Source organism: Stenella coeruleoalba (genome assembly GCF_951394435.1).
Source record: "Stenella coeruleoalba genome assembly, chromosome: 6".
NCBI classification, from domain to species: Eukaryota; Metazoa; Chordata; class Mammalia; order Artiodactyla; family Delphinidae; genus Stenella; species Stenella coeruleoalba.
Window position 1 is genome coordinate 88,444,484 of NC_137151.1, and position 24,743 is coordinate 88,469,226.

The 24,743-nt window shown below is 35.5% G+C and overlaps 1 protein-coding gene across 13 annotated transcripts in view; it reads right to left on the bottom strand.

The window, feature by feature from the left end:
- The window catches only part of LOC307187471 (uncharacterized protein), a 1,029,543-nt gene that overhangs the window by 909,547 nt on the left and 95,253 nt on the right, over positions 1-24,743 (bottom strand). For all 13 annotated transcript variants that reach the window (XM_079923575.1, XM_079923576.1, XM_079923567.1 and 10 more), the window contains exon 2: positions 4,635-4,801. In XM_079923575.1, the coding sequence (XP_079779701.1) occupies positions 4,768-4,801 (34 nt within the window). In that variant the 3' untranslated portion in view covers positions 4,635-4,767. The remainder of the gene's footprint in view (positions 1-4,634; positions 4,802-24,743) is intronic.

The following is a 24,743-nucleotide window of genomic DNA, read 5'->3' on the forward strand; positions in this document are numbered from 1 at the left end:
TTTTTAATTTAAAAAGATAATGAATAAGCTTATGTAAATAAATCAATGCATTTGTGAAATCTGGTATTTAAGGGAAATATTTAATTATTTATTTCTTTATTAACGGAGATTCATCTACATCTGTTGTATCATGTTGGAGTTTCAGACGTGGCTTTGAAAAATATACAACATCTATCTATCTATATACACACTCCTAAGTATGAGAGATTAATTTGGATATATATGTGTGTATGTAAGTATGTATATGTCTGTCTATCTATCTATTTATCTCTCTCTCTAAGGCTTATCATGGTGAATTAGAGATCAGATAACCCAAGAAGATAGGAAATCTATTTTACCTTTACCAACATCAAGCTATAAAATATCTCTCTGAATAAAGTCATTATCAAAAGTTCTCCCTTCACCACTTAGCAAATTCCTATTCAGCTCTCAAGGTCAAACAAAAAAACATTTCCCTTCCAAAGCATTCATATATATTCCTCCCTCCTCCACCCAGATGCAACCTCTTTGTCCTTCATAACAAGCATAGAACATAGCAAATGTAGCTGGTTAATAATCCAAGCTTTTAAAACTTGATTTGGAACAAACAAGCAAAAAAAACCTTCAGAGGTGCTTATTAAAAATACAGATTCTCCAGCCCCCGCCCTAGAGTGTCTGACTTGGTACCCATGGTACTGGGGCTATGAATCTGTACTTTAAGAAATTCCCCAGCTGATTTATTATGATCAGGCAAGTTTTGTAAGCACTGCTAACAGTATAAAAAGCAAATGCTTTGGAAGATGAGAGATTTGCATTCTAATCAGAGCTAGAATCACTAGCTGTGTGACACCCAACTAACTTACTCAACTTCCTGGTTTTCTCATCTGTACAATGAAGATAAGCTTAACTTCATTAATTAAATAACATATATCAGGACCTAGCACAGTGACCAAATATTGTGACTATATAGCATATGACAAATATTCTTGGCCTTCCTTTTAACCCCCTCCTCTACACACCCCCCCATTAAAGCACTTACCACCTTACTTTATACTCAATTATTCATAACTGTTTTCATTGCTAGATTATGAAACCCACAAGGTCAGTACCACATTTTTATTCTTGGGTCCTTAGTATCTATAATTGTACCTGGCATATGGTTGGTGCCCAAAAACTACTTATGGAATGAAATGACCAGGAGAACTTCCTAATCACCAGTTCCAGTTCTTTGCCCAGATTTACTACCTTGACCAACCTTTTTCACTTCCTCCCACTCCCAACAGATTGCATGTTATGGTGTATTCCCTATGATGAAAAAAAAAAAAAAGTAAAGAAACCAATACTCTTGATACCTAAATAAAAATTAAATTATATAGGAAAATTAGAATAAAATTTAAAGAGATGAAAGGAGTTTGAAATGGTTCTCCATAATTGCTTCTTTGTGCCACGCCAATGTGTGGATTTCATTGTTTTAATCTGCCATATTTCTGAGTAACAAGTATACTTAGGTAGGCATTTCGACTTTTCCTAGAATAGAAATGATCATTAGTGTGAGTCTAATTTAGTTTCCTGCTGAAGGTGATAAAGACAGCTCATTAATTCTTTCTAGTATAGAAGTACCTTTCACTGTTTCAAAGTCTTCTCATGATCTGGAAGGTACAGCCAAATGATGGGATTCAAATGATAACATCAAGACAGGTAAAATATAATAAAAACTATTTCTCAAATAACATGTAATTCATTCTTTGGAAAAAAATATTTTTTTAGTGAAGTAAAAACGAACTGGTTCATTACTTATTAGCAGCCAACAGATGTAGGAGGATTACTTGACAGTTTGATTTTTCATATCTGAAGAAGAAAATTAAGTGTGTTGCTAATAATGTTGTGCTCACAAATGTATTTCATTTCTTTCTATTCGAGGTATTGTTAACTCTGGAAGCTCTTAAAGAAAAATCAGGAAGGCCAAGACTGCGGCCTCACACTCAAAGAAACAGCATGCAAATGTTGTTCCTGTCATTTGCTAACTCATTTTACCTATCACCTTACTGCCCAACCTTACTGATGACTCACCTTTCCTGGTACTTTTCTTAGATTTGGAAGTTGCATAGCAAAATACTTAAGTTCTAGGTCTCCAAGAATACATGAATTTGATGCCCAAACTGACCATTTAACTTAATGAATTTGGACAAGTATTTAGTGCCTCTCTAATTTTCAGTTATTTATTTGTGGAATAAAGATACAATATTAATGTCATAGGACTGATATGAAAATTAGATAATGAATTTAGAGCCCTTCCATTGCCCTGGTTATTATTATTTATTATGTTCAGTTAAAACTTCCAGGAGGGGGCTTCCCTGGTGGCACAGTGGTTGAGAGTCCGCCTGCCGATGCAGGGGACACGGGTTCGTGCCCCGGTCCGGGAAGATCCCACATGCCGTGGAGCGGCTGGGCCCGTGAGCCGTGGCCGCTGAGCCTGCGCGTCCAGAGCCCGTGCTCCGCAACGGGAGAGGCCCCAACAGTGAGAGGCCCGCGTACCTCAAAAAAAAACAAAACAAAAAAAAAAACTTCCAGGAAATTAGCAGATCAAACTTCATTTTGTGATATGCATTTCCAGTTGTCTAAATTTCCATGTGCAAACTCTTATGTACTACCTACTACTTTCTAAGCACTGTACTAAATCTCTGTATTTACTTTTCACAACAAATCATGAGGTAAATAATCACCATCATGTAAGTGAGAAAACTGAAGCACAGAGAAGTGAAGTATCTTGTCCAGAGGCAGCAGCTAGCGGGTGTCAAGCTGTGATTTGAACCCAGATAGTCTGTTCTGGAGGGTTTTCCCTAAACCATAACTTTCACTGCACCCTGCTTAGCACAACCTGACTGAGAGCAGGTAGAGCACCAACATAAACTAAATTTATCTCAGTTTAGAATTAGAGGGAAAAAAATCACACTGAGATGAAATAACTTCCAAAAAGCTTCAAAGAAATGCTGCATCAAAGACTTGGTTAAACTCTGATGTATCAGCTCCTTGAGTGTTTTGCACTTTCTTGGAAAGCTTGCCCTTGATTTGTAACTAAGAAATATGAACTGACTACTCTGAAAACCCAAATCACAAGCAGCTGGCTGAATATGAAGAGACTTCTCCTTCTTTTGTTTTCGCTTTGCCTGAAAACAAATGCCAATAGCAATAATTTGCTAAATATTTTTTAAACACAGACTTTTAGTTTCAAGGCAGAATGCTGTTATGACTGAAGATTTTGCCTCAAAAATTGTAAGTCTAATTATGACCATAAGTGAATGCTATCTCATGACTCAGAAATTTCTTGTGTTTTTGTTTTGACTTCTTCATGAATTATAGGCACTTTTATTACTGTTTCACAGATAACAAAAGCAGTCCAGCAAGGTTACGTGAATTGATTAAACAGTTAATATTACCAGCCCTGACATTTCTGTACCCGAAAAAGAGATGACAAACATTAGTCCCTGTGCCTTGGTTTTAGACCCTCAGAAATCTCAAAGAGACATTTGGGAATATCTGCTTAATCTACCTTCATTCTGACATTAAAATCTGTCCTCTGGAATTAATAATTAGTAACAATGTTATAGATAGTCTGAGTCCAAATATATCCTCAAGAGCAAATGCCCTTTTTATTAGATTAAACAAAATATATTTAGTGTTCTCAGTCATACACTTCTGCAACCAGAAGGTGTATATCACATTTATATATATTAGAAAATACATTTCAAAAATTCAAAAGCATGTCAAAAAATGTTCGCTCAAGACAAATTTTGCTCCATAATCATACAAAATGAATCAATCAACCTTGAGTTTTAATAATGTGACTTTAACAAAATACTATTACATGCATTTAGAATTGGTACACAATGTATATAATTATATGTATAATTATATGTTAAGTGTTGTCTTTGCTTATGATATTTTAGCCAACAATAAAACATAGATTTTTTAAAATTAACTGATCAGAATAGCTTAACCAAACAAATAAACAAGAAAAATCATTCATATAACACTAGCACATTTAAAACCATACTTAAATGCTGTGATGATAAATATTTCAGTAGCCATGAACGCGACAGAAAACTGAGAATGGACTATTTCCCAGTAAGAACTCCAAAGCTAACCTAAGATGTCCACTGATAGATATGGCAAACATAGGTCTGGAAAATGACAGGGATAAAAGGTACTTCAGAAGCCATTAAACCAATCTTTTGCTGCTCAGATTTACATGCTGATCTCTAAAATAAGTTTCAGGTTTAATTTCTCCTCTTCTTTCAACCCTACAATCAATCCATCCTATAGATTCTCTCTTAAAAGTGTGTATCTTCCTTTTTTTTTTCTTTCAGTTGTTAACATCCTAAATTAAGATCTTTCACCTGATTCCTGAATCCTGGAATACTCTCCCAGGTGGTTCCCGTTTCCATTTCCTCCCTGCAAAAATCACACTGTTGCTTTCTTAACATATCACTGACTTGCTCAAAAATGCCTCACTCATTTTTAGTTCGCAACCTCGGGAGTACCCCTGGGTGGAATTCAAAATTAGTCCCGCAACACGGAAGGCAAGCAGAGCTCAAAGAAAGAGGCAGGCCACTCCAGACTGGTAGGTGGCGGGTTTCATAAGCAAGGAGACTTACCTACGTGGCTGTCTCCAGCAGCTGGTGGCTAAAAGAGTAGGTCTCTGCATGTGCTGACAGAATCTTAAACGTTTACACAGAGGTCTTCACCGGGTTCAGTCACGGATTCGGTACAGATGGTCTCAAGAACACCTTACTCTCTCAAGGCTGTGTGCCTGAAACAGCTCCTAGTATGGGGAGAGCGGTAGAAACGTTCATTCCAAGGACAGAGAAACCTATGGGAAGCTGCCAATTTCCCGCAACCAGTTCTGGGTCAACCGGCAGTCACATCCTCTGGATGACCTCCTCCAATCCTAATCAAGACAGTGTTTTCTTCCCTGAATTCAACATCCTTCACAAGTATCTCCAACCTACACTTTATCTTCCACTACTTATATGCTTGTACTTTATACTTCAAAATAATGGACTACTCCATATTTCCCAAATATTCTATTCTCATTCTCCTTCATAGTTGATTTACAATGTTGTGTTAGTTTCAGCTGCAAAGTAAATCAATTATAAATATACATATACATATATCTACTCTTTTTTAGACTCTTTTCCCATTACAGGTCATTGCAGAGTACTGAGTAGAGTACCCTGTGCTATACAGTGGGTCCTCATTAGTTATCTATTTTATATATAGTAGTGTGTATATGTCAATCCCAATCTCCCAGTTTATCCCTCACCCCCTTCCCCCCCCGGTAACCATAAGTTTGTTTTCTACATCTATGACTCTATTTCTGTTTTGTAAATAAGTTCATTTGTACCATTTTTCTAGATTCCACATATAAGCGATATCATATATTTATCTTTGTCTGACTTCACTCAGTATGACAATCTCTAGCACCCAATGTTCATTGGAGTACTATTTATAATAGCCAAGACAGGGAAGTAACCTAAGTGTCCATCAACAGAGGAGTGGATAAATCTGACATTTCTAATGGTATCCACTATCTTTGCTCCTCTGGCATGCATTCCTTCTTCTTCTAGTCATGGTATCCCAGTTGCACTTTGAGAACTACTTCAAGCCCCCAGGACAGAATCTTGATAGGCTGTTGGTCTCTGCCTTGCCTTCCTCTTGCTAGGGGGACCATATGTGTTCCAAACTAGGCTGGGAAGATGCTCTACTCCTGGAATTACACCAGGATTGAAATCTGTTGGATATCAGACACACTATGATAACTTCATATGATCATGGCTCACTGATTCCTGACTTTCAGATATGTGAAGCTTCCTTCTGTCTTTTGAAGATCGGCTTTTCAACATTTCCTTCATTTCTGTAAATCATCCTATTTTTATAATAAATGTTTTTTATAAAAGTGACATAATCACGATGTCTAGCTTAAAGTCAAGGAATTCTTGATCATTAAATCATATTGGTCCCTTCTCAAACAACGCCTCCTCTGTAAAGATATTTATGACCCTGAAAACCAAATTTGACTTTTCATACTTGTAAGGGTGGCTGATGGCATTCTGAGAGTTGAGCAAGTGCAAGAACTATGGTTTCACCACTTATCACCATTACTCTATATATAGTCCCTCCCCTCCACTTTCAGGGATTCCTCATGTCCCTGTATGGAACACTTCTGGTTCAGTACCCCCAAAGTATCAGCCTCCTGGCAGAGTCAAGGAGATAAAATCCCTAGAATACTTGGACCAGGGAGGAACCCTAAGGGCCTAACTATTTCTTATACAAACTTTCAACTGATCCTTGCAGTCCAGTATAAAGACTTCCTGAACCTTTCTAGTGCTTCAGAAACACAAATCTTTTTGTTTCTCATTGCTTCCTCTGTATGAAATTAGGTTTCAGCTCTGTCCTCCTGCCATGTCACTAGCAACTGGTTCATCTGCTTTCAGTCTCCCAAAATGTTGTTGACATCTTTGTATCACTGCCTTCAATTCTCCCCTTACCTGGGCCTTAATGGGTTTATCTCTTTTTAAAATTACTTTACTGTCATATTAATGTGGTTTGGAAAGGAAGCAAAAATAAACATATTTGTTCAACCTGCTATGTTTAATCTGAAATCTTGAAAGCTACATTTAATACTAAAAATTCTCATCAGTATAGTGTGGCAATTACAAACATGCCCTCTGGAGTAAGACACTTCTGTGTGAGTCAAAGCTCTACAGTTTACTAGCTTACTTACTGATAGCACTATATACCAATTTCTCTGGACCTAGTTTTATATCTAAGAATTTCGAGATTTGCTGTAAGGATTACATAAGAAAATACATCTGAAGAACACAGTACAATGCCTAGAAAAAGCTTACTGAATATTACTAAGAGACATCATATATACATGTATATAAGTAACATATTTTAAGTATTTCCTTTATGCTAAGCAACTTTGATCTTTTAATGACATAGTGAGGCATGTTTTGTCATCTCCATTTCTAATAATATCCTGAGAGCTACATGACTAATGATAAAAAGTTAGGAAATACTGAACCTTCCTAGTGAAACCAGAGAAAGCCTACGTTCTGTGCTTGAAATCAATGTTTTCTTAGATCTAAGCTTTTCATATGAGAACTTTCACATTTTGTACTGTCATTTTCTGTTAATCTCAGAAAGTAATAAAAATATAAGTATGTTTTGGACTATCTCAAGCACCATCTTAAAAAGTATGGGAATTTGGTGCCTGAGTTTGCATTTTTTGACTAAGATTTCTTTGGTATCAGGTAACAAAAATATTACTGTCAACAATTAAGAATGATAGGGCTTCCCTAGTGGCGCAGTGGTTAAGAATCCGCCTGCCAATGTAGGAGAAATGGGTTCGAGCCGTGGTCTGGGGAGATCCCACATGCCGCGGAGCAACTAAGCCCGTGCGCCACAACTACTGAGCCTGCACTCTAGAGTCCGTGAGCCACAGCTGCTGAGCCCATGTGCCACAACTACTGAAGCCCGCACACCTGGAGCCCGTGCTCCGCAACAGGAGAGGCCACCCAATGAGAAGCCCGCACACCCACCGCAAGAAAGAGTAGCCCCCGCTCGCCGCAACTAGAGAAAAGCCTGAGTGCAGCAACAAAGACCCAAGGCAGCCAAAAATAAAAATAAATTAATAAATTTAAAAAATAATAAAATAACATAACAGTTAACCCTTTAAAAAAAGAATTATGAATGATAAAACAGAGCAGATTTATTATGTGGAAAATGCATTCTATATCAGCTTGAGGCCGGGTGATGTCAAGACACACTCCTGAGAGAAAAGTTTTAACAGTAGTTGCAAGAGAGAAGAGGAGAGACCAAATTCAGCCATCACTAAAACCTCAGGGGTAAAATGTGGATGTGAAAACTCAGCACCTTATTCACATTGCTACTTCATTTAGCTCCTCCAAAATAATATCATCAGGGACTTCCCTGCTGGTTCAGTGGTTAAGAATCCTCCTGCCAATGCAGGGGACATGGGTTCAAGCTCTGGTCCGGGAAGATCCCACATGCCATGGAGCAACTAAGCCTGTGCACCACAACTACTGAGCCTGTGCTCTAGAGCCTGTGAGCCACAACTACTGAGCCCATGTGCCTAGACCCTGTGCTCTGCAACAAGATAAGCCACCACAATGAGAAGCCCACGCACCATAACAAAGAGTAGCCCCCATTCGCCGCAACTAGAGAAAGCCCACCTGCAGCAACAAAGACCCAATGCAGCCAAAAATAAATAAATTTAATTAAAAAAATAATAATAACATTCAAAATATCATCATTAGCTCATCAAGTTAAGGCTGATTATTTGGATTTCATTGGTTTTGAAGTTTTGTTCGTATTTAATTAGCAAAAATTAATTTTGTAATTTGTAAGGATAACTAGCATAAAATTGCTATTAATTTTACATGTATATATTTAAGTTAACATTATAATAAAAATAATTTACTCATCAAGGAGAGAAGAAGGTTGGGCAAAATTACTAACAATTTTGAACTATGGGTTGTTATGAGTAGGAACTTCCAACAACTTCAAGCTCCCTAAGATGGAGACACAAAGGATGAGTTTAAAATGCAACAGCCAGAAGACAAGGAACTGTCACTAGAAGAAAGTGGACATGGATTCTGAGACTGCTAATGATGACTGTGATTCTTTGGAGTCAACAGGGGAACGGACAGGGCCAAGAGTTATTAATGCAGGCTGAGGACACAATATATGTGAAAATGCCTCGCCTGTTGGATTTCCAAAATATCGATAAAATGAGTGCTTCCTGTGTTTCTTTTCCTCCCTTCAACTTCTGCATCCACTTCATTTTATGAGCCCTAAAATCCTAAAATTCATATCATGACCATTAACACATATCTTTTACTCCTTCCTAAGCCTTGAAAGCTATACATTATTTTTTGTCAAATTCTAAATTGTTTCAAAAAATAGAAATTTTATAGAGATGGATGTTGATACCCTTTCATCCAATATTTGAAGTGTATGTCATTTGATCCTGCTTGAGTTGTGTAGTTTTGTCTGTCACACTGTTTTTCAAGAAATTCTATTCCCTAAAATACTCCTGAGAGCCTTGGAGAAGGCTATAAATACCAAATTACATTAATAATAAATTTTTTTAATAAGGACAAATTTTTAAAGTTTTATAAACTTATCTAATACTTGCAGCAGATATTTTTATGTTACCATTAGCCAGATAAAAAGTCATATTAATTGAAATCTTCACTTTCCAAATTTCCAAATGACATAGGGCAAAGGCCTTTGTCATCATGGACTTAAGATTTTATAAAGAAAGTGCTTGTATTTCTCCTATGAAACGAAATCTCAAAATCCTAAAATATACAAATTTTAGGACTATGTGGAACATAAGCCTCCCCCGTCAACCTTCTACTTTCAGAACAATGTTGCTCCTTGATAAAAGAAATTACTTACACACCTTTAGGATGTCCAGATCCACCAACTTATTTATCCCATTAACCTTCTTTAAAAGCTTGCATAAGAATGTTTGAATTTGACTTTCACTAGGAGTCAGATGTATATGACTTGAAATTTTTTTTCTGTTCAGTATGCACTGTCATATTTACTTTCAAACTTTTTAAAATTTAGTATAATTGTCATATAACATTATATTAGTTTCAGGTGTACAACAGTGTAATTTAATATTTGTATGTATCTCAAAGTGATTACCACAATAAGTCTAGTTAATATCCATCATCATACATAGTTACAATTTTTTTCTTGTGATGAAATGTCATATTTACTCTTTAACTTACACTGTGCTGCAACAAATAAAAGTGGATGAAAAAAATAATTAAGTCAACTTGAATGAGGCTGTCTGTGAGAATGCTTTTCTATGCCATCCAATTCGATAATAAGAAAAAAATTTAAAGAGCAATTTCGACTGGGGAAGAATTTTTATTTTACAAATTATATGAAAATAATAAGTAAACAGTTGATGCACACTGAATATTTATAACGGTATGTCGCAGGAAAGGAGCTGCATGATATTTTTGAGGAATTCTGCATAATTGTTTTATTATGTTGAGAACTGTTTTACTGCTTAAATATTCCTATTATCAGGATAAGAGAGCAGGGAATATATTTTCTGAAAGGCAAAGAATTTTTAAACTAGACAGTTTGGAATAACTAACAGAGATTTCACATTTGGCACTTGAGATGATTTTGGTGAAATTCATTTACGTGTGCAATGTAAATTTTAATAAGAAAATACCTTCATTTTCAACTATCCCAAATGGATTTTAATTATCTTATTCTTTTATATTTTATTTGTAAAATGTATTAAGGACAATGTCATTTAAGTCCGGTGACAAAGGCGCTAACTTTTTTAAGCCACAAATGATGAATATGGTGCTTATATTTGGCATATCCTGTGGAAAACACAGATGGAAATGTTATCATGACAGCTTATCTACCTGCAAAATATTTACTGACTATTCTTTGTGCTAAGATGATAACCTGCTCTGCCATTATATTTATGTAAAATATATGCTATGTATGTAACATAGCATCATATTTTCTTCTCTTTCATTTTGTATAATATGTAGCTAATGGCTATTGCTGTGATATTTCTAATTTTATTATTCTAATTATTTTACAATATTGAGGCACATAATACCTTTTAATGTTAGCTATATCTCACATGATATTTGTAAGATGAGACAACAGTATTATTCAGTTGGATTTCCTCATATATATATGTCACACACAGACATATTCTAAGTGAAGCAGTGTCTTTCTCTCGCAAATACTGTTTACCCATTTTGATGTGTTTTAAACTATTTCCCAGAAATGGGGTCAATAACAGGTTGCTGCATTTAGTATTTCATTAGATTCTAATTGTGATTAAGGGGTATATTTGCAGCTCACCTTATGGGTATAGTTTAAAGATGTAAAGTAGCCCACAAGGGACCTCATTAGCATGCTGATTACAAGTTAATCAGTAATACCTAAAACAGGGAAATAATGAAACAAAAAAAACAAATTTTAACATGCTGATTATTAGATTTTCTTGACGTTTAAACGTTTAAAAATGGCTAATGTTCGGTGCTTTCATTCTTCTAAATTACGCTACCCTAAGGCAATAGTTTTGTGCTTTCAGGTAAAACCACTGAGGGACAGTCGTCATTGGGTCATCTGTTTTACTGTGGTTTTTTTCAACTCAATAAACATTTAGAAAATGACTACGAGGAACAAGGCACACTGCTGGGCACTATGATGAATACAAATGCAAGCAAGAAGGAAGCTGACATGTCAGAAAACACATGACACCAAACAAAGTAGAAGTTCCATATGGAGAGGGACACAAGATTTGGATGAGGAGATCAGACAAGGATGTGAAAGTACTAGGATTCAGTCTAAATCTTGAAGAACAGAGCGCTAAAAGGCAGACAGTAAAATGGCACTCAAGGAAGAAGAAATACTATGGAGAGGTAAAAATTGCTTGACAGCATTTGAAAAACACAGAGTAGCACTAAATTTTTTAGAGAGCAAGGTACATATAGAAGAATGAAAGGAGATAATTGCTAAAGAAAAATTGGGCCCAGATTGTAGAAGACCCAACTGAATACAATGTTGAGGGGTTTGAACTTTTATCTATAGGTAGCAAGGATCCGCTGGAGGGTGTTTGTTTTTAAAGAAACAGGTTTTATAGTACATCCATTTTTTAAAAAGAAGCATATGCTCATTTTCAAAAATTTGGAAAATAGAGGGAAATATAACTCATCTTTGTACCACCTTGAGTCATTTAAGGTTTTTTGTTCATAGAAATGATGGATGAGCAGAGACATAAATGAATCACACTAGCGTTTTTAAGAATAAGATATGAGCAAGCCAGTGTGAATAACATAAGTATGCTACAGCTTCCTTTCTTTTTCTTTGAATGTGAAAAGCAGGCCTATGAATTTTCTAGCATTTGCATCATACATTTTACATATTTTCCAAGACACTTTCACATTCACTGTTTTATCGTATTGCCATGAAATATGGAGCAGGGCTATCATTAACATTATATCTTAGTGAACAATTAAGTGACTTTGCTAAATTCAAACAAACAACTAAGACTGAGTCAGCTTAGAATTAACATTTCCCAGCACATGTTTCAATGTCCTTAACCACTGTATTTGTTCAAACCACCAGAATAAAGGCATGGAATAGCAGTGTTCTGCATAATATTCCTCCACATATTCACAAAACCCATCCAGAGCATCTATTAGTGCCAGGTGCCAAGGCATCATGAGGATAAGAGGTAAATTAGACATGGCCTTGATCTCAAGGTCCTTGGCCTTTCATGGAACATTCATAGTAAATATCACAGTAAACATTATTGGACACCTTCTCTTTTATACACAGTACTCAGCCTTGTTTTATGAAAAATTATTTTTCTTCTGAAGAGACTTCAACCAGAGTAGAGCATTACTTCTGATTCTTCTTTGCATCCCTCACTCATGCCAAAGAGAAAAAATGACTTCTCCAATTAGTGAGCTTTGAAGGAGCATGACTGAACTCCAACTGACCCTGTCACAAGCTAGTCTGCCAAGCAGATGGGTGCAGTTTGGTCTTCTCTCTGCTGTGGAGTGTCCCCTGAAGGGGAAGCCTATAGTTATTCAGTTGTGCCAGTGACTGGATTAGTGAGTTTGACTCAGGGGTGAAATACTGGTAAACACACCTGGCTGTGGATCTAAAGTCACGTCCTCCAACTAACTTTCTTAGTAATACAGTTGACATCTTTATTTCCTTATGTCTGATTATGTCTAATCTCAGTTGGATCTATACTCAGTATGGGAAGAGAACCATTATTTAATGACCGTGTAAACATTGTGTCTCTTACCTCATTATTAAGAACCATAGAGAACAGACAATAATGTTATTATTCTTCCCAGTGAGGAAACTGATACTTAAAATATTAAGGAATTTACCTATGGTAACATAGCTGCTTGGTGACAGAGGAGAACCATGAGCTAAATCTCTGTGCTTGACCACATTCCAGACCACAATACAAGGTAACAAATGCCTTAAGACAGACACATCATGTTGCTATGTGTTTGATTCCATAAACAAAGAGCACAGCTTGTTTTCCATAGTAGTGGAAAGTCTAAAGGGGAAAAACACCTTTTGAGAACAATGGCACTCATTATAACCCGCCTAAGCAAATTTTAAAAACAAGGGGAAAAAAATCACCAGGTCTTACTTATGAATCAGATATCATAATTTACCCAATTCTGTTCTACATAATATGACTCTTAGCTACTACTCCCCTTCCTACTGGATGGCACTAAATATAAATTTCAGTTAGAGAAATAAAGGGACATAGTTTCCCATGGGGTGTCACCAAGACCTAAATTGCATTCCAGCAAGAAAAACCTGGTTTAAAAAAAAAAGAAGAACCTGGTTTCTCAACCCAACCTAGGACTCGGCCCAGTCAGACTCAGGAGTCTGTATTTTACTTGGAGTCTGATTACACTTGGAGATTCTCCCTGTGAGAATCAGTTAAGTGCAATAGCACCATGCAGGGAGGTGTGCTATGGATTCATTATATCATATTATGGAGGAGAAATCCTATATGTTAATCATAATATAGCTAACACAAACATATAAAAGAAGGGCTAGAGATCCTACTCTGCAAGTTAGCTTCTGTGCCGGAGTCTCCCTAAGACCACAGACCACTGCCAGGTTCAATAATTTGCTAGGAGGACTCACAGGATGTGGCATGTAATTGTACCCAGGATTATGATTTATTACAGCAAAAAAATATATACAACAAAGTCAGCAAAGGAAAAAGGCACATGGAGTGAAGTCCGGGGGAAACCAGGCATAAGCTTCCAAGGGTCTTGGCCCAGTGGAGTCACACCACAAGTCCCTCATTCCCCAGAAATGGGTTGTAACAAGGTGTACGAAATTGTCCAACCAGGGAAGCTCAGAGACTCAGTGCCCAGAGTTTTTACTGGGGGTTGTCAAGTAGGCAGCCTCTGCCTGGTACATACCGAAATTCCAGACACTCAGAAAGGAAGCAGGTGTTCAGCAAAAACTATATTGTTTAGACAAATAGTTTGGTCAGGGTGAGCCCTCTTACCAGTTAATGGTGGAAAATCAAAGTTCCCAGATGTCAGCAAAGGGTCAACCTTGTAAACAGGCCTTGTAAGGATAAGCAGTCTCAGATCTGCTATGTTAACACTTTTATGCACAGCTTCCAATGAAAAAACTACATAAGAATTAGAGCTCAGTGGTACTTTATTAGGGAATCATAAATAGAATACCACTGGGCCTTTTTAAATTTTAAAGAAAATAAATTTAAAAGTTTCACTTACTTTTGGATTCTATTTACAGTGTAAGATATGTCATCAAGGAGTTTAAAATTCTTATATTGTTAGGAGTTCAAAACAGTTGTCTTGACCTATGAATTGGCTAGTGCTCAAAAACAGGATTGATATCAAAAGCCTATTTTCCACTTCTTACATCAAACTACTTTTTCTTTAGCAAAGATCTTTAGTTTCTAGTCATAAGGGAAGAATTCAATTAAATTGAAAAAAAGGAAAAGAATTACCAGCATATTTCTATCATGCTAAGATCTTATTTTAACTCCTCTGTGTGTATATTTCAGTTTTTTGTATGCATAGGTTCTATATTACTGTACATTCCTTTGTACTGATGTACTGCAGTATATTTAGCCAAGCATCAGTTTCTACCTGCTAGACAGGTAGGTAAAATGGGCAGAGAGCAATCTGTTCTCAAGGAGTTGGCTTTCTAGGGGGAAGTGGGATTAAAAAAACAAACACCACAAAAAATCACAAAGAAATGAAGTAGCAAGTACTATGAAAAAGTTCACAATGTGATAGAGGAGGAAAGAGAAACTGCTTTAGCTCAGATGGCAACTGAGTATCTCTTGAGGAGGAAACATAGTTTGAGATGTGAATAATGAGAATTAATCAGGGGAAGATCTGGAGGAACAGCAGATGCAACAGTCATTGCAAAAGCCTTGAGCCAAGAATAATAGTGGCCATGGGCAGGGGGTTATTTTGCTACCTGCAAGGTAAAACCTTTGAAGATTTCTAAACTGGAGAATGATGAGTTAAACTTTTAAAAGGTCATGCTGGGTTCCAGGGGGCATAAACTTTCAGAAGGGAAGAGTGGGGTCAGAAGGCTGTTGTCAGAATTCAAGGAGGAGGGAATGAGGCTTGACCAGAGCTACAATAGCAGAGATGAAACAAACTGGTCACAGTAGGGAAATACTTTGGAGATAGTGATATTCTTATTGATGGATTGGGTGTGAAGTGTTAGGATGAGGTATGAAGTTGGACCCCTAATTTTTAGCTTGACCACTCATTTGAAAAAATATTTTTGAAAAATTGGGACCATAGTTTTTTGACATATTTAATGAAAACTTTTTTCCCTCTTTTAGTTTGTCCTATAATTTTCTTTACGCTATTTTTGGAACAGAGCTATTTAATTTTCGGGCATTAATAAATCAGTCTTTTCCGTTTTCTTCTTTGTTTTGCTAATAAGCTTATACAGTAATTCTCTACTTTCAAATTTAGCTAAATATTCGCCTTCTTTTGAATTTAGGGTCCCATTTTTACATGTCTATAATATGTCTGAAATTTGTGAAGATGTCAATAATGGATATTCCCTCCCTTTTGCCCAGTGGCTGCCTAGTTATTAGATAATCCTTCCTTTATCTACTGATTGAGATGCCATTTTTATAAAATGCTTAGTCTTATTTAATTTGGGCTTATTTCTGGAATTTTCATTTTGCTCCTTTTACTTGCCTGAACTTGGTCCAGTACCAAATTATTTTCTCAATTATTGGACTTCTATTATATATTTTAATATCTAATAAGGAAAATCTATCCTCATAACTCATATTTTTTGAAATGATCTAAGTTATCCTCTCACATTCCTTCTTTCAGATGAACTGAAAATCATGTTGTCACTCAAGAAAAAAGTTTAATACTTGATAAATTACCAGGATTTTAGCTGTATACATGATTGGAGTTAATGTAAGTTTTTGGAATAGAGCATATTGAATCGAAGTGGCATAGGTGCATAATGAAGAAGAGAATGTATCGTTTTCTCCTTTATCTTGGTCAACGTCTTTATGGTAAGTTCAATTTCTTGTCTTTAAAAAAAAAAATGCTCCGGATATCTGATATGTTTTGTAAAAGAAATGATATTGCAACAGTTTCTTTAATTATAAACATTTACATTTTACAATACCAAATGTTTTGTGATGAAGCACCTGTACATAATTCGCCCACTCTTTTAAACTCCCAAATCACATTTCTATTTTCTTCAAAGGAAGGAAATAATTTAGAGTTGTTTTCTTTAGCCTGTATTTTAAGCCTGATACAGAACTCAAAATATAAATACTTCTTTGTTGCCAGGTATACTATATATGCTTTTTGAGTTTTCCATGCAAGATCCTTTCTGAAAATGCAATTTTGTGACTTTGTTTTCACACTTTTATCTTTATTTTCTTATAAATCACACACCCCCTTCCCAAGAAAACTCTGAATACCTTATTACTTCCTATATTTGACAGATATTACTTAGAAAAAAAATGAATTTCAAAAATCTTGCTTAGATCTATTGGAGGAAATTACAGCATCATATTTAAATGCATAATTCCAGTTTTGAAAAAGGACTTGACCAGCTTGAAAAAGAGTCCAAATGGCAATGTCAAGGGATGCATAAAAATCTTAGGTTGAGTTCAGATTTAATAATATCCAATAAGTTGAAATGTACTAGTGACACAATAAGTCAGGTAATGTCATCATAGGGCTTGCCCTCCTTTGTGCTATGATTTTATATAAGTCTGCCAGTTTGACACATCCACAGACCCTATACTTACCCATTAAAACAAGCCAAAGGTATGAAATTGTTTAGATAAATTGTCCAAGATTCCTCTTGCTTTCCCTGCTTTAGTCCATGATTATCTTCTATTAGACTCTTGATTGCATCTCTATTATTTATTTTAAAATTCAGCTCCTCCTTTTTGCAATTAGCCTCAGCATTGAGTTCCTCCAGCTTCTAATTTTTGTCTTCCAATTTCTCACTCACTTCAGGTAATCTCAGATAGGATTCTCCATCTTTACTGGCTCCTCAGAACTCCCATAGCAATTGCTGGCCTCAAATCACTCACTCAATGCTTATTATGAAGATTAAATAATACAATAATAATAAATATGAAACATTCACCACCATATTAAAGCATATCACAAATGCTCAGTTAATGGCAACTATTACTAGCTATAGTGTTCTGCAACAACTAGTTGTAGCATAGAAACAAACTGAATCAAGTAATTGCTTTGTCTATTGATAGCTAAAAAACAGTTTGGCTAATTTTTACCTTTATTTAGTTGGCTAAATACACAAATAAACTTCAATGTAGGAGTACATCAGCTGGTTGTTGTTAATGTTCATTATGTTTTGATATAGGGACAACTTATACATCTGTACACAGAAAAGAAGGAGCCAGTAGAAAGACAGTTGAAGATAAGTGGACCATATGTCCTGGTTTGCTGGTGACAGTGGCCAGTTTACACCTGCTCTCCTAGAATTATTATTAATAGTGCCCAGCTTCACTCTCCACCATGGCACTGTCCAACTGAACTTTTGGTGATGATGGAAATGTTCTATATCCAGAGTATTCAACATGGTAGCTATCAGCCAACATGGCTATTGAACACTTGAATGTGACAAGTGTAATTCAATAATTTCATTTAACATAAATTTCATGTGGCTAGTGGCTACTATATTGAATAGTGCAGCTTTAAAGTGTCACGTTGGGGGTGATATATTAGATGGTCATTTTAATGATAACGTGTATTTTGTAGACTGAAGTCCTTAAGGTCATCAGAGGGGAAATAATCCAGGTGGAAGGATTAGTCCTAGAAAAGTAAAGTGACCTTTCCTCTTCACTAGCAGGAGGAATTGGGTGACCATATATGGAACTTTTTCAGGTGGATGAATGGATAGTTTAGAAAGCTCATGTCAAACGATCTTATTAAAGCAATAAAAAAAGATACATCTGAAAGTGAAAGAGGTGATTTGGGGCCACAAATTGCCACATATCCTAGGAAAGAATTAAGGCTTCAAGTAGGAGCGAAACTTTCCCAGCTGTGATAATAGGACCTCATGTTCTTCCCATGTTTCTCATTTCATCTATATATTTTATCATTTATTATCTACCACAGTTCAAATATTCTATCACCTCACAAGTTGTTCCTAATTAGCATACAACCGGTAAAGAAATAAAGTGACCTTTTCTTGACTAATTTTCCTTCTTCAACTCAACAAAAGCCTGTGAAATACTGTGTAATTAATAAAGATGTAGAGAAGTAAAGGTCTTATTTTATGATTTTAAAAAAGGATTAATTTCACAAAGAGCAAACTAGTTATAATTCCAATAGTTGTTAACATGCATCCTTTAGCACAGTACCTAATTAAGCCATTTTCTGTATTTTAAGAGACTAAAAGAACAAATATTTATTTTCTTTTCTACATGATGTTTGAATGTAATTATTCATCAAATTATAATGAGGAGTGACATACAGACCACACTTACTTTATTACCATCATACTTACTGGCACTCAAATTTGACTTGTTTATATTTTTTCTTATTTCAGAGCAAATGGAATTATTCCATTTCAGATATGAAAAGGTATCTGTAAAGGCTTCAACAAGCTGAGGTTGCTCTATTTTGACTTACATTTATTTTCCTTAAGCTAAGTATTCATATAACTTTAGTATGACTCACAGATTATAATATTACTATAGCTTTATTTTCTGTTTACATGGGGTTCCCATGAGAATTAGTGATATATATTTTATTATTGTCTCTAGAAAATATTATTTCACTGCAGAAGGGGAAAAATGCCTTTGATTTGTTTGTTTTTTCACTTTTGTGACTCTGCAGACAGGCTGGAAAAAATGACATTGCTTTCTCTGTCTCATAAAAAAAATAAAGAAAGAAAACTGGACCTAAAAACCACACTGCTGGTCTTTTCCATTTTCTTAATTACTGAATTGGATTAACTGCATGATCCGAGTCAACTGATTGTGCAGAAATCAATGGCCGAGAAGGCCAGATCTCCTCTGCTGGTTGGTCTCTTTTCTAAGCCTCTGAGTATGTGACGTTCACTCAGTGCACCATCAACTTTTAAAATAAATTACTTTTTAAATGCTCAAGTTATAAACTTCGATGGATGATATTTGTCTTGAAAATATCCAGTAAATGAGTAGCAAAATATAAATTAAAGGCAGTAAAAAAAAAATAGGATTTATTAGACTTTTTTCAATTGTACTTACTATGGAAAATCTAAATAACAGAAATATAAAGAGGAGAATACCGCAACTCAGCCACCTACTATTAATTGTATGATATATATCTTTAGAATTTCTCTCTGTGTATGTGTGTGTGTATATGTGTGTATGTGTGTGTGTGTGTGTGTGTGTGTGTGTGTGTGTGCATGGTAGGGAGAATAATGGCCCCCCAAAGATTTCCACATCCTAATTCCCGGAATTTGTGAATCTGATAGGTAGCAGAGCAAAGGGGAATTAGGTTGCAGATGGAATTAAGGTTGCTAGTCAACTGCCCTTAAAATAGGAGAGTATGCTGGATTGTTCAGATGGGCCCAATGTAAGGGCAAGAGTCCTTAAAAGTGGAAGATGGAGGCAGAAAAAGAGGAAAGAGTAATGTGATATGAGAAGGACTCAACATATTTTTCAGCTTTGAAGATGGATGAAAGCGGGCCACAAACCAACCAGCACAGGTGGCCTCTCAAAGTTAGAAAATGAAAGGAAACAGATTCTTTCCCAGGGTTTCCAGAAAGAAACACAGGCCAACTAACACTTTGATTTTAGTTCAGTGAGATGGTGCTGGACTTTTAACCTACAGAGCTATAAGATAATAAATTTGTTATTTCAAGCCACCAAAACTGTGGTAATTTGTTATAGCAGAAACACAAAACTAATATAGTGTATATATATGTGTACATGCATACATATAGGTGTGTATGTGTGTGTGTATATGCACATATAATTATATCTATCTACATATATACACATATATGCTGAAATAGGAACATCATCTATATGCTCTTTAACTTGCTTTTTATTTTTAAACTATCATGAGCATTTCTGTATTATTAAATATTCTGTAGCACAGTTATCATGGCAGCATACTATTCCACTGTGTTGATATGACTTATTTTTCACTCTTCCCTAGTGTTGGTAACTGAGATTCTTTTCTTTTTTCCATAATTATAAATGACATTGCACTAAATAATGTGAATCAATATCTGATAGCTTTCTTAGGATACACTGAAACTTTTAAAAATTATTTTTATACAATATATATAATTATATTTTATATATACATAATATATATAATTTTTTTTATATTTTAAATGTCCTTACATTTAACAATATCACTATTTTAGACTTATTCTACAAAAATGGAAGAAATCTTGTCATCTAATTAAAAACTAATTAAAATTAGTTTTTGAACTGTAAGGTCTTTAAATGTGACACCAAGATCCAATTCTACCCGTTGACACTTAGCACAGTTTTTGATTGGGACCCAATGTAGGCAATAGGGATTTTTTAATTCCCTTGTCACCATGCTTCCATGAAGGACTTTCATGTTAAATGCCAGGATAAAACAATTTTCAAGTAAAAAAACTGTCCCCTCTCTCCCATTTCTTTACTGCTTGGGAGAAGTGACTGACCTGACTGACACAGTTGGGAAAAAAACATCATCCAATACACCACATTAACCAAAGGCAGAACTTCTATAGAAAAATTTTGTCAAATAATCTGGTCTCTCTTTGGCTCTCCTGAGACTCCTTCTGCCATGTGGTAAACGCACTTGGTCATGTACTTTCTTATGTGGTTGGAAAACATGATATTCCAGGGCTCTGTCTAGACAGATTAGCTGCTAAAAGAAAGGGGGTTCTGGCTAGCAGAGTCCAGTGCATTCAGTAAATAGCCATTCCTTAAGAGTATGCTATAGAGTACTAGAATTTATTACTTCTCCTGGGGATTTGCTGGAGGTCTAGGATGAAGCTATTCCTTTCTCTTCTTGTTCTTATTATAGTTCAGCAGTTCTTGAACCTAGCTGCAAAAGAGAATGATTGTGGAGCTTTAAAAAAAAGAGTGATGCAACCTGGAGATTCTGATTTCGTGGATCTCATCTAATTATTTTTTTAAAGCACTCCCAAGAGATTCTAAGATAGGCCCAATATGATACCATATGAACCAACTAGCTGATGTATCTTAATGTCAAAAGCAGAGAGGAAGGAAATCATGATGTGTCCTCATTAATAGGATTTGGTAATATTTGAAAATCCTCACAAAGCAGTATTAATCTTCCATGGTGGTGGAACTAACTCAGCAGCACTGTTTCCAACATATGTGGTTTTCCTAGCATAGCATTTTTGTAAGTAATCCTAAAGATTCAAGTCCTTATGTTACAGCCCATTGAATTAGGAAGAGCATTGGCCTTTGCTTTCTCTTTCATATCATCCTTGCTTAGAGGATAGTCAATCGCTATCCTCTAAGCAATGGCTATCTCTATTACTGTTCCAAAATTGACTTTACTTCTATTTCCTTGTTCCTGAGTCTTTCTTTTCACCTTGCTCCAAAATCTCAACGAAAAGAAATTGAATGAGTAAAGTGAGGAGAGCAAGCAGCTAGAAGAAAAAACCTATAATGGAAAAAAGGTAAATAAGTGGTAGAGAGAAAAGACATAGGGCAGAGTAGGGAGAAAATGGTGGCACTACACTATAATCTAGGTTTACTCTGTGCTTCAAGTGTGTTAAAATGTCAAAAGTAATTTACTTTCCCCATGTGTGTTACTCCAATAGGAATAAGATGTGATAGGATGGCTTAAACAACACAGAACTGCACGAAACCAAAAACTAATTTATCATTTCTTATCTGTTCCTCTAAATCACAATTAGTAGTCAGGATGAGCTATGTTAAAAATCTAGCTTCTCATTGAAAAGTGTTGCCTTCATCCATATGTAACTCCTATTTCCTACACAAACACCTATGCACTTTTCCCTCTACATATGTGTCTGTATATGAAATGGGAGTTACATATGAATGAAGGTAACACTCTTTTTCTCCCTATGCATTTTTTAATGTATCTATCCATCAGTCAATGGATGGACAGATAGATAGGGGTTCCACATTACTAATGTCTGCTCCATAGACTTTATATTAGATTATTATTTTTATTTTTATTTTTATTTTTGGCTGTGTTGGGTCTTAGTAGTGGCACGTGGGATCTTCGTTGTGGCATGTGAGATTTTTCATTGTGGCACGCAGGCTTCTCTCTAGTTGTGGCACAGGGGCTCTAGAATGTGCAGGCTCAGTAGTTGCGGCACACGGGCTTAGTTGCCCTGTGGCATGTGGGATCTTAGTTCCAAGACCAGGGATGGAACCTGCGTCCCCTGCATTGGAAGGCAGATTCTTAACCCCTGGACCACTAGGGAAGTCCCTATATTAGATTCTTAAATGCTTTATTCTCTACTGGAAAACCTAACATAATCAAAGAATGTTTACACTAGGCAAATTTTATTGATGGCTAGTCTGAACTTATTTTACAAATAATGAAAGTCAGGAACACAGTTTCCAAGGTCAAATCACTATTTAGTGATGACCTATAGCAAAGATTTTGATGAGTAACAAATCTCTTTCTTCATAATATGCTGTTATGAAGAATGAAATGGAGTAAAAAAGCAATTATATTGAAATATTTATATGAGGAAATCCTAACTTTAGCAGTCCTGAGACATGATAAACATCTGAGAAATATAATATGGTTATTTTATCTCATATGTAGATGGAGTAAAAGGCTGCTTACCTAGGTGTTGTGATCTGAAAAGTCTAGGAGTCACCTCCCCATTCCCACCCTCATTCAGCCCCTGCAACCAGACGGGGCCTTGAAACACTGCCAGAAATCCATATCCTGCAGAAGCAATTATTCAATAATAATCAATTATTTATATGTCTTTATATTTCTATAACTAAATCTATTTGTTTGTTTATAATAAATATCCTGTCTTCATTTGGCCATCAGTAGGTAGAGATATACTTGTAAATTTTATATGTTCTTAAAATTCATGAAAATTAAATTTCACAATCTGAGCAAGACTTAGTCAACACATTCTTGTGTACACATAAAACTCAAGCACTTAAAACTTAGAAGTAGAAAAACAAACAGCATCTTGGCTATTTGTAAAACAAGTAATTATCGCTATACTATAGTATGTTAGTACATGCTTGTGTTGTTTAAACGCAATCAAAAAATGCTCAAAAACTTTTCAGAAGATTTTTTTTCAATATGGGAAAGCTAGTCAAACAAACTGTTAAGATTATCTTGATATATATAAAGAGAGCTATAGGCATAGTATATTTTTCATGCACACATGTAGAATATTTATATGGAATATATATTATATGAGCCCTTAAGTATATCAGTATGTGTATATATACACATGCATTTCATGTCAAGACAATGGATGTGTAAAAAGTAGCTATATGAGAATTTGATGATTAAAACTGTAATCACACATTCCATTTAATAAAACTCAAACAAGTTTTATTCTACTGTAGCTAATATGCCATTCTTGCCAACTACTTCAGACTCATATCTCAAAAGCTTAATGGCTAAACCTTTAGACATTTAATATGCCACCATGTCTTGAGAAATGAGCAAGACATGCTTGATTAGTTTAAAAATGAAGTGTGCATTTCTATGAGACTATTTAGCAGGCTATGGCTTATGTGGGTAAAATGTCAGGATTTTAAGTTTGATGTGAAGTCAGTGTCTTGAGATCAATTAACTTCAAATTTATTAAGAAAAGAAGAAATCTATCATTTGGCATATTTTGAAACACACAAAAAATATTCAATGAGGATGACAACACATTTAATTCACTATGCACCGTCAGAGAGACTGTCAAATGACTCCAAAATCGTTGATGCTTCATAGCTCTTATACGTGTCTTCACCAGCTTTCAATATCACTTCTTTTACCACATTGTGCAATCCAGTACTTGTGTTCTGAGTGCCTTGAAGTTTAATGTACTTCTATTTTGAGGCATTTACTGAATTGTATTAAGAACCATGGGGCCTGGGTTATGGAAGCAGTATCATTTTTCTTTATTCCATTAAAAAGGTCTCTCATCTTTTTCCTATATATTTTCCCTAGCTAGAAAAGAAAATATTGCTGTCACTTTCAGTGGGGTTTGCCTTTCATCTCACAGTAGCATTTCACATCTCTAAGTGGTATCCAGTTTATTTGTATTCCAATGCCACTTCAGTGAAGCATGCCTCTCTGTCAACTGAATGCAAGCTTCAGGTGCCTAGTCCTTGGAAGCCATGCCATGAACAAATTGACAATATCAACTGTAGCCAGTCATCTTGCAGGTAATTTCCACATACCTGCTGGAGAAGAGTTCTCAAAATTATTCAGGAGCACTATTGATAATATTTTTAGAATAATCTAAGATTCTTTTCCTTGACTTTCTCAAACTATGATATTTTATTGTCAACTCCCTGTCATCATATTGAAGATGCACTTTAGCATAACTTTAATTCCAGGAAAATGGTTTTTATTTAATGTTATATTTTTAATCTTTTCAAATCTTTCAATTTACTATTAAGAATCAAACTTTAATGA